This window comes from Cottoperca gobio, chromosome 20, assembly GCF_900634415.1.
Source record: "Cottoperca gobio chromosome 20, fCotGob3.1, whole genome shotgun sequence".
Lineage (NCBI taxonomy): Eukaryota > Metazoa > Chordata > Actinopteri > Perciformes > Bovichtidae > Cottoperca > Cottoperca gobio.
The window spans coordinates 11331180-11350985 of NC_041374.1; the positions used below are offsets into that span (position 1 = coordinate 11331180).

A 19806-nucleotide genomic window follows, 5' to 3' on the forward strand; every position below is an offset into this window, starting at 1 on the left:
GAGATGTAAGGAAGTTCTAGTTTGGAATAAATGACTAAACATTTGTTTTGTGTTTGTAAGCTTCACAGGGTGATAGAATAGGGCTTCAGACTACACTCGATGCACCGTCCATACATGTTAACATCATTTAGGTCGTAGAAGACTGTATGAACCAAATCTGCTTTTCGACAACGTGCACCACACACACGACTACTTCACCCCCCAGTTCAGAAGCAGCATGAGCCATACCACCTGACACTGTCATTGCTGTGTATAATAATAATCCCTCGCTCTCTCCGATTCCCATGCTGTGCACATAAGGCTTATATCGATTGGGAATAAGAACACCATAAGGCAGTTTTGTATGGACTATTTTCCAAACAGTGTATGGAGCGAAGGGAACTGGTACACACCATTTGATAGTCAGCGTGTGTGTACGTGGTCATATACGTAGGTTGTCTGTCTGTATGTTCATGTGTGTGGTTTGGTTTTATTGCAGAGCAGTGAGGTCGTTGACCTGTTCACTCAGCGGTGCATATATATTCCATTAAGTTGATATTTCTTTACTTTTTTCTGAATATAAATGTCAAGTATACAACGTGTGTAGTTACAGTTACGCAGCGTAAGTAAGACTAAACTAGGTTTCTCTGGTTTTTTTCATACTTTCTGAATTTCAAATGTATAATATCATAAATATAAAGTCAACGATAAGTAGAGTCTGAGCTCACTGGCATGTTAGTTTCTTTTTTCACCCACAATAACAAAGCCCTGTTATTATTCTCCCATATCTTTCTGCTTGCTCTCTCTATCTGTCTCCCTCTATATATCTCTTCCCCCAGAATCCCTTTCTCCCTGGGAGCCTGGGCGCTGTGAACCAAGATCAACTCCTCTGCTTCTTGCCTTCACAAAAGACTTTTCTCATCTCCATTCATCCCTTGCTTTTTATGAATTATTAAACAGCACTTTGAGTTACGCAGACTGAGTGGGAGCTCCCAAACTCATCATCACTCGGCCTTGATGTTTGGTACATTGTGTGCGCTGTGTGACAAAAACTGTGTGTGGGTCTGTTTCAGTGCTCATACGTGTCACGTAAACTGTTTATGTGCTGGATGGTCAGATGATAGGAGGGTTATATGGTTAGTTGGTTGATGGTCGTAGTTAGCAGCTCATGTGTTTGTGTCACGTGCTCTGTGTGTTTATAGTTTTACTGTTGGATTATAACTGAGAGGGTTACATGAAAAACACTGTCGCTAGTAGGGTTTTAAATCCTTTCATTCCTCTAGTGAGTCTTATAGAGTCTCCGTTCTCACGAGGAAAATTAATATTTCAGCAGCTCAGTCAAAATTTGAGCATGATATTCTGAAACACACACACACCTCACATAAACACACACGGGTTAAGCAAGACCACGGGTTTAGAAGGTTTTAAGATAGCACAACACACCAAGGCCCACAGTTATCTCATTTCCTGATATTAACTTCTTTCTTTGTGTCTCTCTGAACACTTTATGCGTATTTGTGTGGCTCTGTTGTGTCACTTACCAACTACAGTATCAGCTGAAAGCAAAAAGCCACCTTTCACTGAAGACAGCTACATGTCACTATTCTGGGTATTTACCATCAAACTATTTGCAGCGCTACCATTTGGGGCAAAACACACACACACACACACAGCTATGCTAATGTGTCTGCACCCACACATGTGATGCTTTTGGTACAAACCCATTTGGAAAATGGTGAAAAACAGCTGGGTATTGAGCACCCGCAATAACAGTGTTGAGAACGAGAGTGAAAAATCTATTTGGATTCAGATGAAGCAAGAGTGACTGAGATTCAGGCACTTCTTACAAACAAGATAAGAATCTAATTATCCGACATGCATGTTGAACAAAGATTGTGATGTTGTTGCCTTTGCCTAACTCAAAGCTGCAGACATATTATGTTATAGTGGAAAAGCCCAAATCCACCTTCTACTACATCCTGACTAAATGACTTGATGTATTTTCTGTCGTTAGAAAAAGGTGAAATATTCCGTAAGAGGGTCATCTCCCAATTTCTACAAAAGATGGCAGCTTATGTAAATACTCTTACCTCTCTAGACCCTAATTGATTCTCAATTTGTTCTTTGAAGTAAGCACATTGAGCTTCTTAATCGCTAACTTTGAGAGCCAAACTACAGCTGTACTCTTACCCGGTTTGTGTGTGAAGAATATAACTACTTAACTATATACTTAATGTCTAATTCGGGAAAAACTCCTCCCTCGACTCAACCTGCTTACTGTAAGAAGAAATTAAATCTGAGTGAGGACTCAATATTAACAAAGGGAATTGCTGCACTTAAGCCAGATATTTCACAGCCTAAGGGACTAATAAGAATATATTTTCTCATTTCCTTTAGGGAAAACAAAAATAATAATGAAACAATACACAATCTTTCAGTATTAAAATCAGCCACAAGTGTAGTTTGTATTAAGATTGCCTGGATATCCGTTCCCCCACAGTCACTCTTTTAAGGAGTCACCATGCATGACCATTTAAAATGAGATTCATACTCCTTTTGTAGCGGTACTGTTTATCCTCGCTCAAGTTCTTGCTGGAGTTGAGCAGACCTTGATTTTGATCTATCATGTGTTAACAAAGTAAATAACTCATTTCCAATCTCAGAATGAAATCCTTCAAGAACAAATGTGAATAAACATAAAACTTTGAAACTCAAATAAAATGTGGTTTGTACCTTTACTTTCTTAGCTAGAAATTGTGTTTTGTTTGGGTAGCAGCTCTTCTGTGGTCAGGAAGTCACGTCAATAGCGCAAAATAGATTGAAATAATTAGAAATCTAATCTAAGTAGACACTATATTATTATGTCTGTATCCCGCTTGCCCTCTCTAAACACACACACACACACGCACACACACACACACACACACACACACACACAATCATGCTGATACGTTCTTACGTTCTCCACCGTCAAGTATTCCTGATTCCTGTAGGGAGCGAATGCAGGAATCCACCAACTCCAGCCCAGTGGTCAACTCGTCCTCGATATCTTTGTGTCCATCAGCTGTGGAAGAGAAGAGAGGACGAGGATGTAAACAGCATGTGAGTGAGAACTGACCTGTCCCGGTCTCACTCAGGATTGATTATAAAATCTCCCTTTACACCCATCAGTGCATTCACTGAAATGCTCCATCCTATCTCAGAGAACTGCTGACCCCACAAACCTCCACAAGAAACCTCCGTTCTGTAAAGGCTAACCTCCTCCTCCCCCCCAGGACCAAGCTCAAAACCATGGGAGATCGTGCCTTCTGCTCTGCCGCTCCCAGACTGTGGAATGCTCTCCCTGAACATCTGAGGACGCCACAGACTGTGGATGCTTTTAAAACAGGCCTAAAACCGCATCTTTTTAACAGCGCATTTTGCTCGACTTTAACCATTTTAAAGTGTTGTCTTGTCTGTCAAATGTTTTTTTGTTTTGTTTATGTATATTTTGCTCATCGTTTTTACTCTGTAGCACTTTGAGTTTTGTTTACTCAAATGAAAAAGTGTGCCTATAAATAACATTTATTATTATTATTATTATTATTATTATTATTATTATTATTACCTGCCAATTCATTGTTTTGCAGATTCTGACTGTCCCTCTTTTTTTAAGAACCATAATTGACAACATACACAAACATTTTTGTAAATTTCCTTTCAAGAAACATTTAAATTGATTTGTATGTTCATAATATAACATTGACTATTAAATAAGTTAGGCTTTTATCTCAAAACTGCACCAGGACAGGACTTTCTTGTTGATCCTATACGGCTTATTTTGGACTTGCAGGTGTTAAAAATTGTGAACTTTATGTCTTCTTCACTCCCGCGGAAGAGCTTTCACATCAACGACATGATTTATTTGTGTGTGTGTGTGTGTGTGTGTGTGTGTGTGTGTGTGTGTGTGTGTGTGTGTGTGTGTGTGTGTGTGCCTCTGTCTGCTCGACGTGCATGCGCTCTGTGTGTGGCTGTGTGACCGGAAAAGAATCAGATATATGAGACTGAATGACCGGTGACAACCGGCCCGTTTTCGATCGGTGCATCTATAACAAAGAGTGTATGCTTGTGCAGTCTTCACGTATGCAGATTAACACTGACCGTCATGGCCAACAGTCTCCTTGGTCTGGCCGCACTTCGACACATCTGATACGTATTTAAGAGTGTGATTATTATGTCGCTGTGTGTTTGCAATCATCTTTAAGTGAGTAGGTGCTCCTTGACACACAATCTTTCCAGTGTGTCAATCAGACACGAGGCTGAACAGGCCTTCCTGGTGTCGGGACAATAAATCTAACACTGAGCTCAAGATGTGTAGCAAATACAAAACCCTAGATATTTTATCAATTTCAGTCTCAGTCAAGGTTTTTAGGTTTAAAAAAAAAAAAACATTTTAAAAAACAGCAGTGAAAAGGTTTGAGGAGTCCGGTCTTGCAACCATATCTTTGCATGCATGTCTAAGCAGTGTGTGTGTGTGTGAGTGTGTGAGTGTGTGTGTGTGTGTGTGGGTGTGTGTGTGTGTGTACAAACATTCATAGTGAACTTTACCTTGAGTGTTCCAGCGAAACTGCTCATCTGTTGAACTGCAAATGAAGGATGTAGTTAATAATAATAAGAAGAAAAAAGACAACATGACATACAAGATAGTTGCAGAATACCAGCAGCATTTTTATTCAAATGCATATTACAATAGAGCGTCGAAAGTGCTTTACAACATATAAGGAAAAGTAATAAATATATTTCTAAAAAGTTCCTTTGAATGTAGTCATTCCAAAATGAGACATTCACAATGTTGAATGTCTGTATTTTATTATGTGTAAAATATCTACTGCACTGAAAGAAACTGCCAACATTTCTCTTATGTTATATTCTGTTGAAGTATGAAAGAAACAACAACAAAAATAAGTCACTCAGTCATTTCCGTTGTAGATAAGCAGAGGCCAATTCTTTACAAAACTATCATTTTACAGAATGAGCTCATGTGCATTCAGAGTCCTTTCATTCTCAAATGGAAAGTGTTGTAGGCACATACACACATGCGCAAGGACACACACACATTCACGCACATGGACCCGCAAACAGGACTTCTCTTGATGACTGTCAATTGGTCTGTGATTGAGGGGGGTGAAGAAAGAGAAAAAGACAAAGAGGAAGTAGAAGGAAACTGAGCGGCAGAAAGAGAGTATTGAGCTGCCTGCTGTGTGATCAATGCAGCAGACACAGACAGACTAACTGATACATATAGACTCTTTCATCTGACTTCATCTACACCATTAGACTGGCTGTCTGGACAAGTTGGCTTGTGTCTGAGTTTGTGCCATTTAGACTTGTTGATATTCCACATATCCGCCTTTCTATCTGCACGTCTGTGTGCGTGTGAGCCTTCGGTGTCATTGTACAATGTGTGTCTAAAGTGCTCGTGTGCCTTCATGTGTGTATAAGTTTGTTGAGGTGTATGAGAGTGAGTGAATATATTTACATGTGTTTATCTGTCTATGTGTCGGGTTGGCTGAGATGGTGATGGTCTTCCAGACATGGGCATTATTATATTATATATATATATATATATATATATATATTATAGATTTTAAACACGGTAAGTCTGGAGCATCAGCAGTCTTGTGATGCATGCAGCGGTTCACGCTCCACCATGAAGACTGGCAAGTGAGAGAGCTTGTTAAGGAAAAGAAAATCATAGCTATGTGGACATTTTGTATATATCTGTACATTTTTGTACTTAAATCTTATTTAAAAGATATGTTTTGTTCAATAATTTCAGTCAGCATGTTAGACAGTTTGCTGTCCTTGTAGGACCTCAGGCTCTGTGCTGCTGACATGACAGCCGGCTCTGAAGCGCGTCAGCTGCACCAGAGGTCAGACTTGGTGTGGACTGAATGGATGGACGCTTCAGTGGCCCTTACGAGCAGCTGACGTCTCATTTCAGGTGTACATTCTGAGCTACACTGCAGACACGGCTGTAAACGTGTTGACACCATGACACAGCCTGCAGAGTAAACAAGGCTCAATGTTTTATGTTTCATTTATGATTCACCAATACAGTTACAGAAACTATTAGTATTGAACTATAAGGCTGTCAACGAAGAAAGAACATGTTTGTTGGTTGTGTTTTCTCTCTGTGAACTGACAATATAGAGCCAGTTAAATGTTCAATGTGTAAATCCACTTGAATTAAGCAGCATAACATACGTTATACATAGTATTTTAACTTTCTTACAATACTATAACTCTTTTAATGGTTTTGAAATGCCCATCCACGTACTCTAAGTTGTATCACTTCATTAGCACTCGGCATGTTTCCTTTTATTTCAGTGATTTTTGGAACCAAAATGATGCAATCAAAACGAAATGCTTTGTGGAAATAAGTCACTGTAGAGTCTGCATAATAAAGTTAACAGCTCAACGGCCAAATGTCCTCATTTGAATGTGTGCTCCTGTTTGTGATGAAGGCACATTTAAATAGAAATTTACTTAACAATTACTCTCCAGCTGGAAATAACTTTTTACTGATGTAAGGGTCAATAGGAAAGAAATGTAAAGGCTTTATGAGTGTGCAGCTTACTAGGATAAAGAGACACTGGCATTGTTGGGGCAGCAACAGCCTGAAAGATGGAAACGCAGCGTTGTGACCAAAAGGTCGTCGGATCAAATGCTCGGACCAGCAGAGAGAAATAAAATAAGGAAATTAATCCAGTTGCTTTTCTGTGGTGAATACAACACAAGAGTGGCTGCACTGTGTAGCGTCCCTTTGTGAATTTGTTTGACTGTCAGAATATTAATTAGGATTATGCTTAGCAAATCTTTGCTCGACAAAAAGAGGTGTTCGTATGGCTGACTTGTGCTTTTCTGCTGTGGGATGGCAAATTCCACGCCATGGGCCGAGCAGAGTTTCACTATTATAGATACGGGTTGGCACTGCACTGTCCTTTACTTTTTGATTCCAGCTTGTATCGAACTACGCCTCTGATTCTTGTTATTGGAGTAAGAAAAGGAACCAAAATATGTCAAAAGCAAAAACCTCCTTTATCTTCAAGCTTAATCTTCAAGTGTCATTTTCCATTTTAGATGCTGCAAAGAGCTGATTCTGCGACAGTACTGCCATGACTAGGCTGAATTTGTATACCAAGCTGCAGAACATACTTCATCATGTCAGATGGACTAATGTCTTTTGCCAGACTTGCAAGCACCAACTCATTAATGTTAAATAGTATACACATCTGATGATGTATACGTTGTCCAGCCATGCGGACGAGAGGGCAGTAAACTTTGCTGTCAGTGTTGTTAAGTGAAATCCAAAAGCATTCTTAACATATCCAAGATCTTTGGTGTTCTTGGAACTGCTTCTTGAAACGCAACCCTAATTATAAGTGGAGTGATTGCTTTGCAGTATAAATGTGGATGATGCAGAGAAAGTGATGTAAAGCTTAGGTAATACTGGCATTACACACACACACACACACACACACACACACACACACACACACACACACACACACACACACACACACACACACACACACACACACACACACACACACACACACACACACCAGTTAAGTAGAATGATAACAAGGTCGTGGACGACTTTCATGTACCTGCAAGAAATACAGTAAGTTAACAATTGTGTCACTGTGTTAAAGTTTACTTTATTACAGAGAGAAAGAAAGTGAAAGAAAACTTTGCATGAGACACTCCGAGCTGATAGACAGGAGCAATAGATTTAATAAGCCCAACATTATTCCACAACATTGCACTCTCGCCTGCAATGCCACCACACTGGCGAGGCACTGTCACTTTTTTAACAGTGAGCCTGTATTAAAGAGACATTTCAAATTCCCTACTCCACTTTCAATTGCCACACAGCTTAAATCAACAGACAGCGTCCTCTACTGTTCTCCAGGAAGTCCACATGCACACATACCCACACAGTCTACTTAGCATTCACAAACATATAGGAGAAAAATATATATTTGTTCCCCTAGTTTCAATCTGTGCATAGGTATTTCTAAGTTTAAGAATTTTAGAACACCAATTAAAACCAGGTAAACATGTTGTTTATGTGTTTAAGTTAGAAGTGAAGCTATGCAGAGAGGATTCCCAGCAGCAACAGGAGTCATTAGTCCTCAGCTTGGAGAGCATTTTTCTGCAAGTGTTTCACACTTCCACACAAGGTTCTGCTCAAATCCTCCAGCTGCCTCGCTTCACAGATAATAGCACTTAAGAACACTTGCCCATCCTGATAAGGCTGTCAGTGTGAAAGTGTATGTACGCTCCACAGTTTGCTCTCCTATAACACAAGAATACGCACAAGCGCACAATCTGCAGGTAAGGCTAAGCTTAAGTTTCAAATCCTGCACAAAGCAAATCGTACAGTAATGGTTACTGGTACGTACACACACATACGCACAAACATGTAAATACATACACACTGATAAAAAAGCAACCATACAGTACACACAAAGTGTCGCATTCAGACAAACTTTGAAGTTTGAAGGTCTTTGATAATTGCTATCCTGTTGAGTTGTAGAGGAATAAATGGCAGGCTTGGTGGGCAGTTAAAGCCAGCGCTAAAGCAGGAGCCTAACAGGCCATAGTTCCCCATCAGACATTTACCAATGCCTCAGCAAGAATGTGCCCTTAATACATCCTGGCTTTCTGAACACTAGCTATCTTTACGTGCACAAATCTATATTTAATATCCGTGTTTTTATTGTAGAACAAGGGATGTCGTTTAAATATAATTTCCAATATTAGCAAGTATAAGATAGGTAAAAATTAAAAATTAATATTTTGACAAAGTGACAATGGGCTTGCAACAGCAAATGTCATTTAATACAACACACACACTAGTAACACCATGCAGAGTGTATTTCACAATTGTACAACTCTTGATCCGACCCAGAGACACTTAGATGAATGAAAAGGAAAAGCAACACAGAGACTGCCCAATTCACGAACACGGAGTTGCTGATTAACAATATTGAATTAATTCCGATTTAAGAAGATGATGTACAAATCCTGCAGATAGCAAGGTTTGGTTGGCTGTTAATATGAGCAACAAGAACAAGGAACTTAAACAGGTCAACCCGATCTCATTACCAACTCGTACATAAGTGAGGTACGTTGTGACGTAAGTTAAGAATGATACATAAGCAAACTTACGTTCGTAACTTAATTTAAGTCAACGTCGAGTTTTTAATTCACACGGACCACGTCCATTTCACGACCAGGGAATGAGAGCGGGCTGGGTCAGCTACAGCACAGCTGGGAGGGATTCAGCGTCTTGTTCGAGGAGAGCTCAACAAGCTGAATGGAGGGATATAGACATGGTAGTAATCCCCCTCCTGACTGCTCCACCCTGTTTTCCAACCTTTGTAAAATGTCCGTTGTCAGAGGGACTGCTGTTCATCAGGGCTGAAATAAACCTGAATGATAAGAGAACCATTCAAGCCAAACAAGGGGAAGTTGGTCATTACAAAGCAGTCCAGTCTATTTAATAGACCTTTTTCATTAGGCTATAAACCTACTAATTAGCTTGGAATTAGGTTCAATGATTGCATCTCCCCCTTTCTCTCTCTTTAAACATACGGCTTTTCAGATAGAGAAAGATGGCACGAGGAGGGGAAGAACAGAAGTGTTTTGTTTTTGCCAAACTTTGCAATTTTCCCCAGTTGCATTTAGACGAATCATGAAAGTTATTAAAACCTGCATTCTCTGACACAAAGCAGGTATTTATACACACGCTTCGTGACTGACAGTAGACATAACATACAGAGAGACATCTCAAGGACATTCAAAGCATTTGGGAGATGTACATGGGCTGAAAGACTAGCCAACATATCAGGGTAGGAATGTGTGGGCTCAGATAGTTTTAAGATTTAAAGGGGGAATTATGAATTATTATTGTGCACAATTTACACATGAATTATTTGTTCAGCGAGATAACTTATATTAGCGTGTTCTAGTTTCACTTTTAGATACACACACATGTATTACTGGTACCACAGCCACAAGTACTAAGTACTATGGTTAGTTATGACTTGAATGAATGATGCAGTTATCAGTTGTGAGGGTTGTATGAGAGACCTGGTAAACAGACGAGAAGACTGTTACCTGAGAAGCATCGAGACACGTCAGCGGTACAACAGCTTCATTCTGAGATGCTCTTTGCTACTCTGACGATGTGATCCGGAACAATAGGAGAAAAAATCAATAGGTTCAATAGGTGAAACCAGAAGATCTCTTCCGGCCGACTTAATCATCATTACTGGACCCAGAATAAAGCTTCTCACTCCAGCACATCTTCCTCCTTTCTCCATGAGAAGCCTCCCCAGGGAGCAAGCGAGTATTTGCACAGAACCTTCATCAACATACTCTAAAGCACGGGGCTTTCGTAACTTCTAACTTTAATTTGAAGAACAGAATTCAGCCTACTGTTGATTTAATTCACTGCTTCTCAGGTCACAGTCATCTCGTCTGTTTACCAGGTCTCTCTAATAACGGCATCATTCATTCAAGTCATTCACTAGTCGTGTGTACATCTTCTGCTTTCCTCTTTTTCCTTGTTTTTAAAATGTTAGAATTGTAATATTTTAGTACTTGCAGCTGTACTATTATTATTATTAAATGTGTTGATTTCATTATTTCACGTTGTAATTTCGCCCACTCCCAACAAAAGGGCTATTTCAAATCTCTCTAACACACACACACACACACACACACACACACACACACACACACACACACACACACACACACACACACACACACACACACACACACACACACACACACACACACACACACACACCCTTTGCAGAGAATAAAAGCTCCCTCCTCTGCCTTGATTGACAGATTACCGTTATGGTGTCGCACTGTCATGCTGACGATGATAAAGTACAAAACTGTTGTTATGACAACCACCAGTGGGTAGATAAGCGTCCGTACAACAGACAGATCTACAGAAAAGATTGAGTGGTTCCAAAAGCAGCTCAACGCCTAAAAAATGATTTGACACAATTTGCCCATCACTACCTTGACTACTTAAGATTCTTTTCTTGCTGCTTGTGAACACTCAGCTTGTGACCCTACTGGAAGTATTTCACTAATAAGGGTTCTGCTAAGTAACTACAAATTAGATGAGCAGTTGAAACCAGTCGATGCTTCACAGTCATTTCAATTTTAAGTATAAGATCTGTATCCAGCATTGAGGCTTATGGTAAGCTCTGGAGAATTGTGCCGTGTTTATTTTTGTAATGTTGAGATCACAATTATTTATCACAATTATTCATTGATTTTAGGGACAAAATATTGTTCACAATGCATCTCCTCGAAGCAAATTATAAATAACACCCATTTTCTACGTCGATTATGATAATTTAATTATGGGATGCCAAAATTGTGATACTTAGTACCGTGTCCGCAGCATCTACATGTTAAATAAATATTCATTTGTACAGTTTGTCAGCATTGAAATTAGCTGTCAATCAAGTTGTTTGCAGAGTCAACCTGCGATAAATGAGAATATTGAGTATCATCATTTCTTTTTTTTTAAGGATGGATTAATGATTGTCACCAATAATAAAATCAGTTTTCACAAAAATCTTTGAAACCAAAATGCTGATGTCGGGAAGAGTCCCAGTTCAACCTTCAAACTACAAGACCAGCTTTAACCCCCAACAAAAGATCAAGGATTTACAACATCCTGCATCCAACAGCCACATATAAAATCTCCTACAGACCAATGAGCCTGTAAAGACCACTTGGATAAACATCCCACCAACAGTGGCCATCACAACTCACCTACGTGTCAGTCACACAGAGACGAGCTGGCATCAACTTTAACTCCACTGTGGACTGGAAGGACAGTTAATAGTGTCTTAGTATGTGTGTGTATACAACCATATGTGTTTTGTTTAGTTGGACTGTTATTTATAATGCATTTAAACTAAGAATATACCATTAATTCCACAATTTTGAACACGAACGTCACAATCTTGATTGAAAGGGTACCAGCAGGCTCGCCACAGTTTCCTTTGTTGAGCATTCACACATCCACTGACCTGTTGAATGCTTACAATGAGAGTGTTTTAAGAACTAGACTAAATGTAGTCTGAAGTCAAATAGCAGACGTATTGTGCAGCACAGAACCAGAACACTGATGTTCTGAGAAATGTATGAACTTCCATGTGACATAGCTTCTTGACATAGATTCTTTCCAGGGAGAAAAATGTAAGCTAGTGTTATGCAAAATTGTGTCAATTCATTTTTTTAGGCGTGGAGCTGCTTTTGGAACCACTCAATCTTTTTTGTAGATCTGTCTGATGCATGGACACTTATCTACCCACTGCTGGTTGTCATAACAACAGTTTTGTACTTTATCATCGTCAGCATGACAGTGCAACACCATAGCGGTAATCTGTCAATCAAGGCAGAGGAGGGAGCTTTTATTCTCTGCAAAGGATGTGGGGGTGGGGAGTGTGTGTGTGTGTGTGTGTGTGTGTGTGTGTGTGTGTGTGTGTGTGTGTGTGTGTGTGTGTGTGTGTGTGTGTCTGAGAGAGTTAGAGATAATTGAAATCGCCTTTGTGTTTGGAGCGGGCAAAATGACAATGAGAATAAAAATAATGAAATCTGCACAAAAATACATCAAAACATTGAGGCTGAAAAGCAAGTGTTTTTGTTTATGTGAATGCAAGTATGTCTATTATCACTATATATATATATATATATATATTTATATAGTCTGTGTGTGTGTGTGTGTGTGTGTGTGTGTGTGTGTGTGTGTGTGTACATATGTGAGCTTTCTAATACTCTTTTCAGAAAGAAGTCTATTGTGCTCGCAACAAGGCTGAGGACAAACTTTTGTGGATATGACAGCTGAGTGACAGTTCAACAGTCAGGCTGGAAGAGAATTGTCGTGTCAAAGTGTTCACTGAAATGACTTCTAATGCTCGACTACTGACAGCTGCAACAAAAACCCCTATTCCTAAAAAAAACAAGAAAACAATGTACCATGGTATTAACAAGTCCAATAGAGATATTTCAAACTTTTCTCCTCTCCCTCTCCCGCTCCTTTCAAGTCCTACTTATTCTTATGCAGACGTTTAGCCTACAATCTTTAACTGCAGACTAGGCTGCACATACAAACGCACACACACACACACACACACACACACAAAACGTTTATTTATGTCTGTAGGAAAAAGTAATAAAAAAGCAGCACAAACATTTTTTTAGAAATACAATCACATGGAATCATATTCCAGTGACAGAAATATTTTTGGAAAGCCCCGTTAGATGGCGTACGCACAGGCACACAATTACTCTGCAATATTTGACTGTGCAGGGAGGCGTATGCATGTGTCTTAAGTGTGTGCGTGTGTGTGTGTGCGTGTGTCTGTGTGTGTGTGTGTGTGTGTGTGTGTGAGGAAGAGGGAGAAAGCAGGGACGTAATGTGTAAAGAAAGAGTGTGCATATTTATGAGTGGTTGCTGTGTGCGTGGAAAAGGGATGAGGGTGTGGCTTAAACACACATTCATATAGTTTAAGTTCAAGGAAATGTATTGTCATTGTCCAACACAGTTTTGTGCAACAAAATTAAACTACTTGCTTACTACTTGTGTGTACTGTGTGTGTGTGTGTGTGTGTGTGTGTGTGTGTGTGTGTGTGTGTGCGTGTGTACATGTTTAAAAAATGTGGCTATCCACACTTTGCAGCACCTGCTGGTTGCACTATTTCAGCTCAGGAACATCTGCTGTGTATGTCTAAATCACCAAGCTATTATAGTTATTATGATAGGTGGGATATCACCGTTTTGCACTGGCACAGATAATGACAGAATACCTCCATGCATAATTCACCAGGGACATGTGGCCTGACACTGGGTTTGCCCGGTATTATTGTACTCTACACAGACAGGGTCTGTCTAATATTTATACTCTATCTAATCTAAAAAGGCTCACTGCAGCGAGACTGTTATGACATGTCATTGAACTAGGGATTAAAAGCTCCACTGCGCACATTATGAAATGTTAGAATAAAAGTTTATTTTAGGAACAATATAATAAAAGTTTTATTGGCAACTTATTGAGCTACAGATATAGACATTTCATTCTGACATATTATTGCTATTAATAATGATATTTGCTTTGCATCATTATTAAAGCTGAGTATTTAAACCTTCGGTTTACCGTTGATACATTGAGTACTATATGCAAAAGCTGGTTTGTGGAGTTTGTACTTTTTGTTATATTATACCGCGTTTAGAGACCCAGGAGTCCTATAAGGAGAAACACTGAGCATGTATGTCTTACATGCATGTGCATAACAGGCAGTTTTTAGTGAGTTACAAAGAACATTCTAAGCAGAAGTAAATAAAGCAACATTAAGCATCTATACACCAGGAACAGATAGGCGTGCCTCTCGTACCTTGCCTTGTTAAGCAGATTTTGAATTGTCTTATTTGTGTACTACATGGTTTGCACTTTTTCAACACTTACAAAGGGATTTAAAACTAAAAACTATTTGAAGAAACACATCTGCAATATTAATTGAAAGACATGCACTGTTGGCTCCATTAAGGCCTCCTTGACTGAACCACAATCACATTTGACAAAGTAGCCATAGAATTAGCATAACAATAGCACTTTACATATGAAAAATAATACCACAGGCTGCTAAATACACCAGCAAATTAAAGTCAAAAGGACAGCACACTGCTGGCCCACAAAAACTCAACTAAATGCACACACACACACGCACGCAAATGCATTTTCAAATGTTTTCAGCTGGAGATGAGCAGATGAAAGAGAAAATGCAAAATTTCTATATAATGTGAACCTCAATAACTATGCTCATACACCACTGAGTTACAGATTGAAGCAATTATTAGACAAACAGCATGGGATTAACACAGATTACAGAAACCAAAGGTGAAAATAATTGGCTGGAACAGCAATCATAATTTGTCAACGGTGTTGCTGGCTCACAGTCAGAAACAGTTTGGCCTCACCCAGTGGGAGTCACTGATGATTGATTGTACACGTAGAAGTGTCACTGCCACTAACTGAGATCTGAACAGTGTGCAGTCAATCATCAGAGCATTCTTAACACTAGTTGTTTACATTCTTTCCTATCATGCAGTATATTGTATGTATTGTTTTACAAAAGAAAAGGATTGCTTTGCCACTGTTTGACATTCATTTTCATGAAGTGATGGAACACTTTCAGAACTTTTTCACCTTTCAGTGAAACAGCTTTTATCTTTTGGCAATTCCACAATTTTCTCCTGACCTTTACATAGGCACTTATCTGTTCCTTCATCTGAGTAGAAGGAGGCACATCCTCTTGCTAACCTCTATCCATTGATGCATGCTTACATGTGAGTGACCAAGTCAAATTTATTTTAAACAAGAAGCAAAATCAACCCACCGTTTATATCTTGTCTATGAAATAAATTGTAATCTCTTTCAGCCCATCAGACACATACATATATGACAGAGACACACACAGACTCGCACTCAAGGGCAGTAGTGTGATGTCATGGGTGGATAGGACATCTCAGAGCTTTAGGGACCGAAGCAGTCGACAGTCTAAATCACTCAACCCCTGGAGGATAATCTAACCAATGATTTAGTGGGAGTCACCGAGTCACTCTCAGCAGCTTCCACTCCAGTGGAGGGTTATATTTGTGTGTTTGTGTGTGTGTGTGTGTGTGTGTGTGTGTGTGTGTGTGTGTAGTATGTTTGTGAGCATGCAAGAGGGGAAAGGTGATTTCCTTACACTGTCTATACCATTAGTGTGGCTTCACATACACACACTTGTGATCTAACGCCACACAGGAACTGTCGCTGCTTCACTGTGCGATCAGCGTAATGGCTCAACATGACGTTCATAATCTCAACATTCCTGATTAAGAAAAAACCACTTGAAGAGCAGGATAGTTATGAAGAAAACATGCATACAGAGAAAATTACAAGACTCAAATTAACATGTTACAGCAGAGGAAACAGGAACACATGTCAGCCAAGAAAGCGTTTGATGACACTAATGCTGTGTAACTTGAAACAGCAGGACGAACAAACACATCTACAAGAAGCTCCTTCATTTCTGCCTCTTGACTAGTTATTTGCATTGGAACAGACACCAATCTTGTTACAGAGCAAGATTGAGCTTTGCATCCATGTTTGGTACTAAGCTTGATCTTCAGGTTTCTTCTGGTCACTTAGCACTCTGTAAGCTAACACCGTTACACTTCTGGCTATTTCTCAAAATGCCGTTTGTTTGAATTTGAAGAGGCTGTAAGTAGAACCATTGTACTCCTCACAATACCAAGCTCATGGGATGCATTTAATCATTTTCTTTGAACATTTCTCATTCAACCCATTCCCACATAGTCAGACATGTTGTGTCTGAAAACATGAATGTAGTCATGTACTGTATACTAATGCCTTGCTGGACCTATCACTCATCTGTTTCACATTCCTTTACTTTAATTAATGCTACAGGAGTGTACAACCTCTTTAAATGGAATAATGTGTCTAATTCATTTCACAATAACATGGTGTAGGTGAGCGTGTAAGACAATAAGGCTTTTCCCAAAGCCTACATGAATTATACATATAGTACGTGTGAACGTTTGCATCTACTATATATGTTTGATTGATTTATGTGATGGATTTGAGGTGACAGTGAGGCCCTGGGGCTGAGATTTTAATTAACTGGGAGGAGAGAAGCTAGCTGGTCTGGCTATCACAATATATCACCATCGCTGGTCTGCAATGACTCAACAGCATTCATCTAAGATACACACACACACACACTCACACACACACGCACACGCACACACACACACAAAGGCCATCTGGCTAACAGGGTGAAGATAACTTGAAAGTGATTGTACAGTCAATCTTTTTTTACTGCTATAATCAGTTGTTGATTGGTATCATTGTGCAGGCTGGTGTCAATAGGTGCCAAATGTGTAGAAGTCAACATTTGCTAACATCTTGAAAAAACAGAGGCACAAAAAAGATGTTACGATTTGTGCAAACAAGTAGTGACTGGGCAAAGTGTGTGTGTTGGTTTTCTCTTGGTAATTTCCAGTTGGTTAATTTTCATTTATCTGATTTTAACACACGTGCACACACACACACACACGTGCACACACACACACACACACACACACACACACACACACACAGACAGAAAGCATGACCTTCCATTGATTTTACGCTCATTCCTCAACCAGAAATCCATCCTAATTTCTACAATCATGTCCAATAAATGTGAGAGCAGAAAGGAATATTTTCTTCATGCATGAAAGAATAGAAGCAAACACTGGTAAATACAGGCCTGCAGTTTGCCCTACAGTATATTGATTGCAGCAAATCAGTGTTTGGTTGTTTTACTGTTTTGATTGCAATGTTTTGTTCAGGGAGAATATTTATATTCAGTCTTCAGCTCACTTCCATGGTGACAGTAAATTAATAAATGCACCTATAATACAATTTCAATCAAGAATAATTCCAGCTTGGTTCCTAAATCTACCTAACAAACACATTTTTTTTATCTATGCAAATTGCTGATATTGAGAGAATGGAAGAAAAATAATAAGAAAGAATATGGTAATGACAGCGGTACCTGAGGATAATAAATGTATGAATTATGCTGTTATTCACCTTCACGATGTAGGTGTGACGCTTTCTGACATGTTTTTTAAAAAAAAGAGTAAAGTAATATTTTAGTTGGTATGCCAAGAGTAAGTCCCCATGTCTGTTCTATATTCTGATTTGGTCTCTATGATGCATTATGCTGGGTACACTTATTATTCTGAGCTTGATTTTTTACAACACATTAAAAAACGATGCCTACATGCCTTCTTTTTACGTGATCAAACCCACTTTACTTTCACCATTATGCATTTCTGCAATACTTAATACTTAACTCTGCATCTCCTTCCATAACACTGACTGCATCATTTTACACTACAGTCACTTTCTTTGCCCTTTGTTTTATCTTGATTCATCTCACCTGGGTAAGATAAGATAATATAAAATACACAAGCAAACATTAAACATTAAGACCAGAATAGGTAATTTCAGATATACACATACAATGTTTAACATGATGGCTTTGGTTGGTTTCTCTAAATAAATGACAGTTGTTATGTATGTTATCATGAAACCACTTTTTCAATGTGAAGTCTGTTAATGCTTCACGCAGGTTTCGAGTTTATAAAGCCATTTGTCATGAGCAAGTCTCAAAGCACTAGAGAAAAACTAAAAGGGACAAGACCAGGAAGACGCAACAGATAGACTTAAATTAAACACATAGAACATGCACCATAGACATGTGTTGTTAAATGTCACATGTCTACACTACTCAAAAGACCATTGTTATTATAAAATACATTTATAGTAAATATGTGAACAATGCACATTCAGTTGGGATTTCACACCTACCCTGCTGCTCTTTGCATTGCTCATATACAAGTTGAAGCCTGAAACTATGACTCTCCACAGGAATTCATCTAGATCATGTCAGTTTTAAATTGTCGAGTGACTCTCACCACCCGGGAAACCGACTGACTCATTGGGTTACAATGCAAACAAAAATCGATTTGGATGCATCCAGAGCAGGTGATAAAAGTCACAATGAAAAGTGTAACTACGGCATCCAGTTATGGCTCTTGGGAGGACTCTGCCCCCACATCCAACTATTGGCCCACAGGAAATAAACTTGCTAGCTTTATTGTGTTAATCTAAATCCTCTATGAAGTCTTAGTGGGAATATGATACTTTGTGTAGCATAGCACAGTATAGTGCACGCACTACTTTCAGTTTCAACGAATTAACCCAATCAATCATTTGTCTTTCGGTTTTCTTTCAAACTGCTGAAAGCTTTAGTATTCATGTAGGCACCAGAGTTAACGATGCAGGATAAAGGCTTGGAATCTAAACAGACGCTTTGTCTTTTTTGTCGATTTTTTGTTCTCTTCACACTTTTGGTATATATTAATGACAAAGTGTTTGTGTGGTTCACAAAGATAAACTGACAAACTTGGGTTTGTGCAGACGCCAGGCACAAATGTGTGCACGCAGATAGACATCCAAACAATCTGTCCCTGAAACACACACACACAAACACACACACAACCTATCATCTACATAGCTTCCACTATAAAACCTTCTTCTCAAACTGCTCCCGGCATTGATTCCTTTGGCCTTAGGGTATGAAGCCTCAAGAGGGAAAACTCACTCATATTCTTTCTCTCTACCTGGCCCTCTTAGTCTCTTCTCTGTTTCTATTTCTCTCTCTCTCACACTCACACCCACACACACACACACACACACACACGGCTTTCTGAGGCCCTCTACCAGCAACTATTTTGAGGACATAAGAGGACAAGATAAAGTTTTTAAAGAGATAACATTTAGGGGAAAGGATATATTGTATCAGCAGAGAAGACGCAAATAAAAAAAGCATAAATATATATACATAATACAGTTGTATGTGTCTGTGGAGTATTCCAACTCTCACGTATTGTTCCATACAGTCTTGTTCCCTTCAGTCTTTTTCCCGACAGTATTGTTCCATACAGTCGTGTTCCCTTCAGTCTTGTTCCCTTCAGTCTTGTTCCCTTCAGTCTTGTTCCCTTCAGTCTTGTTCCCTACAGTCGTGTTCCCTTCAGTCTTGTTCCATACAGTCTTGTTCCCTTCAGTCTTGTTCCCTACAGTCTTGTTCCCTTCAGTCTTGTTCCCTACAGTCTTGTTCC

At 39.2% G+C, this 19806-nt stretch overlaps 1 protein-coding gene across 2 annotated transcripts in view; it reads right to left on the reverse strand.

Annotated features, from left to right (window-relative positions):
- Positions 1-19806, reverse strand: part of ctnnd2a (catenin (cadherin-associated protein), delta 2a) — a 227030-nt gene that overhangs the window by 119352 nt on the left and 87872 nt on the right. For both annotated transcript variants that reach the window (XM_029457760.1, XM_029457761.1), the window contains 2 exons: positions 4567-4601; positions 2939-3043 (listed from right to left, as the gene is read on the reverse strand). In XM_029457760.1, coding sequence (XP_029313620.1) covers positions 2939-3043; positions 4567-4601 — 140 coding nt within the window. The remainder of the gene's footprint in view (positions 1-2938; positions 3044-4566; positions 4602-19806) is intronic.